The following is a 1,693-nucleotide window of genomic DNA, read 5'->3' on the forward strand; positions in this document are numbered from 1 at the left end:
AGATAGTGATGATGTTACACGTGATGGAGAAGATGGTGATGATGTTACATGTGACAATGGAAAAGATGGTGATGATGTTTCTCGTGAAAATGCTGATGTAGTAGATGATGATGCTAAAGCCAAGTTTGATAACGAAGAGGAGGAATACAGAGGGTTTGATTTTGATAATGGTCCCCCTCCTGAAGTTGTAGAAACACAACATTTTGAATGGGAAGATGGTATGAATCTGAGAGTGGGGCAACAATTTGCATGTAAACAAGATTTGATAGATTTAGTGTATAGAGCTTCACATCAGTATTGTTTTGGTCTGACTATAAAGAATTCAGATAAGAGGCGATATGTCGTGAAATGCGGTGAAACAGGTTGTAATTGGTATTTACGAGCTTGGAAGGATGTGAATACACCCTGTTTTTCTATAACAGTATACCGGAAGATTCATACTTGTTCTCGGGCCAGTGCGAGTACAAACAGCAAACAAAGGAAAGGAACACCAGGATTAGTTGCATCTGTTGTTAAGGAGTTGTATCTTGGTCGATTAGATACACCAACTCTTCACGCTGTCATACACCAGCTATAGAGATCTGTACTCGTATTTGTATGCTACAGAAGGTGAATCCAGGTACAAAACACAAAGTGTTACTGGACGAACAAGGAAGATTCAAATACTTATTTGTCGCTTTGGGAGCTTGTGTTGAGGGGTTTGTAGCTATGAGAAAAATGGTAGTTGTTGATGCAACTTTTTTGAAAGCCGGGATGGGTTGTCAGCTAGTCTTACCTGCTTGTCAGGATGGTAATCGTCACCATTATCCGATTGCTTTTGGAGTTATTGATTCAGGAAAAAAATGACAGTTGGGAGTGGTTTTTCAGGCAGTTAAAAACGGTTATACCCGATAGTCCTGAGTTGGTCATTGTTTTGGACAGAAATTTAGGCCTTATTAACGCAGTAGCTGAGGTGTACACGGAAGCTAAACATGGGTATTGCACCTGGCATCTTTCACAGAATGTGAAAATGCAAGTTTCAAGGGATAGAGAAATAGTTGCATATACATTCATGGAGTGCGCAAGGCAGTAGACAGAGGCCGAGTTCCTTGATCATTATTCGAGGATGGCATTAAAGTATCCTGCTGTGACCGATTATCTAGAAAGGCGTGTAGAAGTATCGAAATGGGCCAAGTGCTATTTTCCAGCAGAGAGGTACAATCTAGAAACTAGTAACGTTGTGGAGTCCTTGAATAGTGTGTTTAAAGATGCAAAGAAACTGCCATTATTACCTATGCTAGATGCGATTGTTGACAAGTTGTGTAAATGGTTTAACAAGCATAGGAACGAGGCTTCAACGCCACCAGAACGCAAACTGGTGGCCTTTGTGGAAAATATTTTTCACAGTAGATGTGCTGAATCTAAGAAGCTAGGTGTCACGGAGTTAAACATCATTCAGATTGAATACAGTGTGCTTGGATTAGATGGGATTAATTACACGGTGAGCTTGAAAAATAAAACTTGCTCGTGCAAGCTTTTTGATATAGACAAGTATCCATGTGTACATGCATTAGCCGCATTAGAAGCTTACATGAAGCGGCCAGACAGAGAAGTGGATATTAACATAGAGGACTTGTGTTCGATGTATTATTTAACCGAGCAGTGGGCTTTTGCTTATAACAGAACCATCTATCCTGTTCCACATAAGTCATAG

At 40.2% G+C, this 1,693-nt stretch overlaps 1 protein-coding gene across 1 annotated transcript; it reads left to right on the plus strand.

Moving 5' to 3' along the window:
- Nucleotides 1-1,105: 1,105 nt before the first annotated feature.
- Nucleotides 1,106-1,693, plus strand: LOC112088030. Its single transcript, XM_024158179.1, has one exon. It carries the CDS (start codon nucleotides 1,106-1,108, stop codon nucleotides 1,691-1,693), a length of 588 nt encoding a protein of 195 aa, XP_024013947.1.

The sequence above is a fragment of the Eutrema salsugineum genome, unplaced genomic scaffold (genome assembly GCF_000478725.1).
Source record: "Eutrema salsugineum unplaced genomic scaffold, Eutsalg1_0 scaffold_15, whole genome shotgun sequence".
Classification (NCBI taxonomy): Eukaryota; Viridiplantae; Streptophyta; class Magnoliopsida; order Brassicales; family Brassicaceae; genus Eutrema; species Eutrema salsugineum.

Coding starts and splice junctions, on each gene's coding strand:
- LOC112088030 (XM_024158179.1), top strand. CDS start 1,106: ATGGCATTAAAGTATCCTGCTGTGACCGATTATCTAGAAAGGCGTGTA.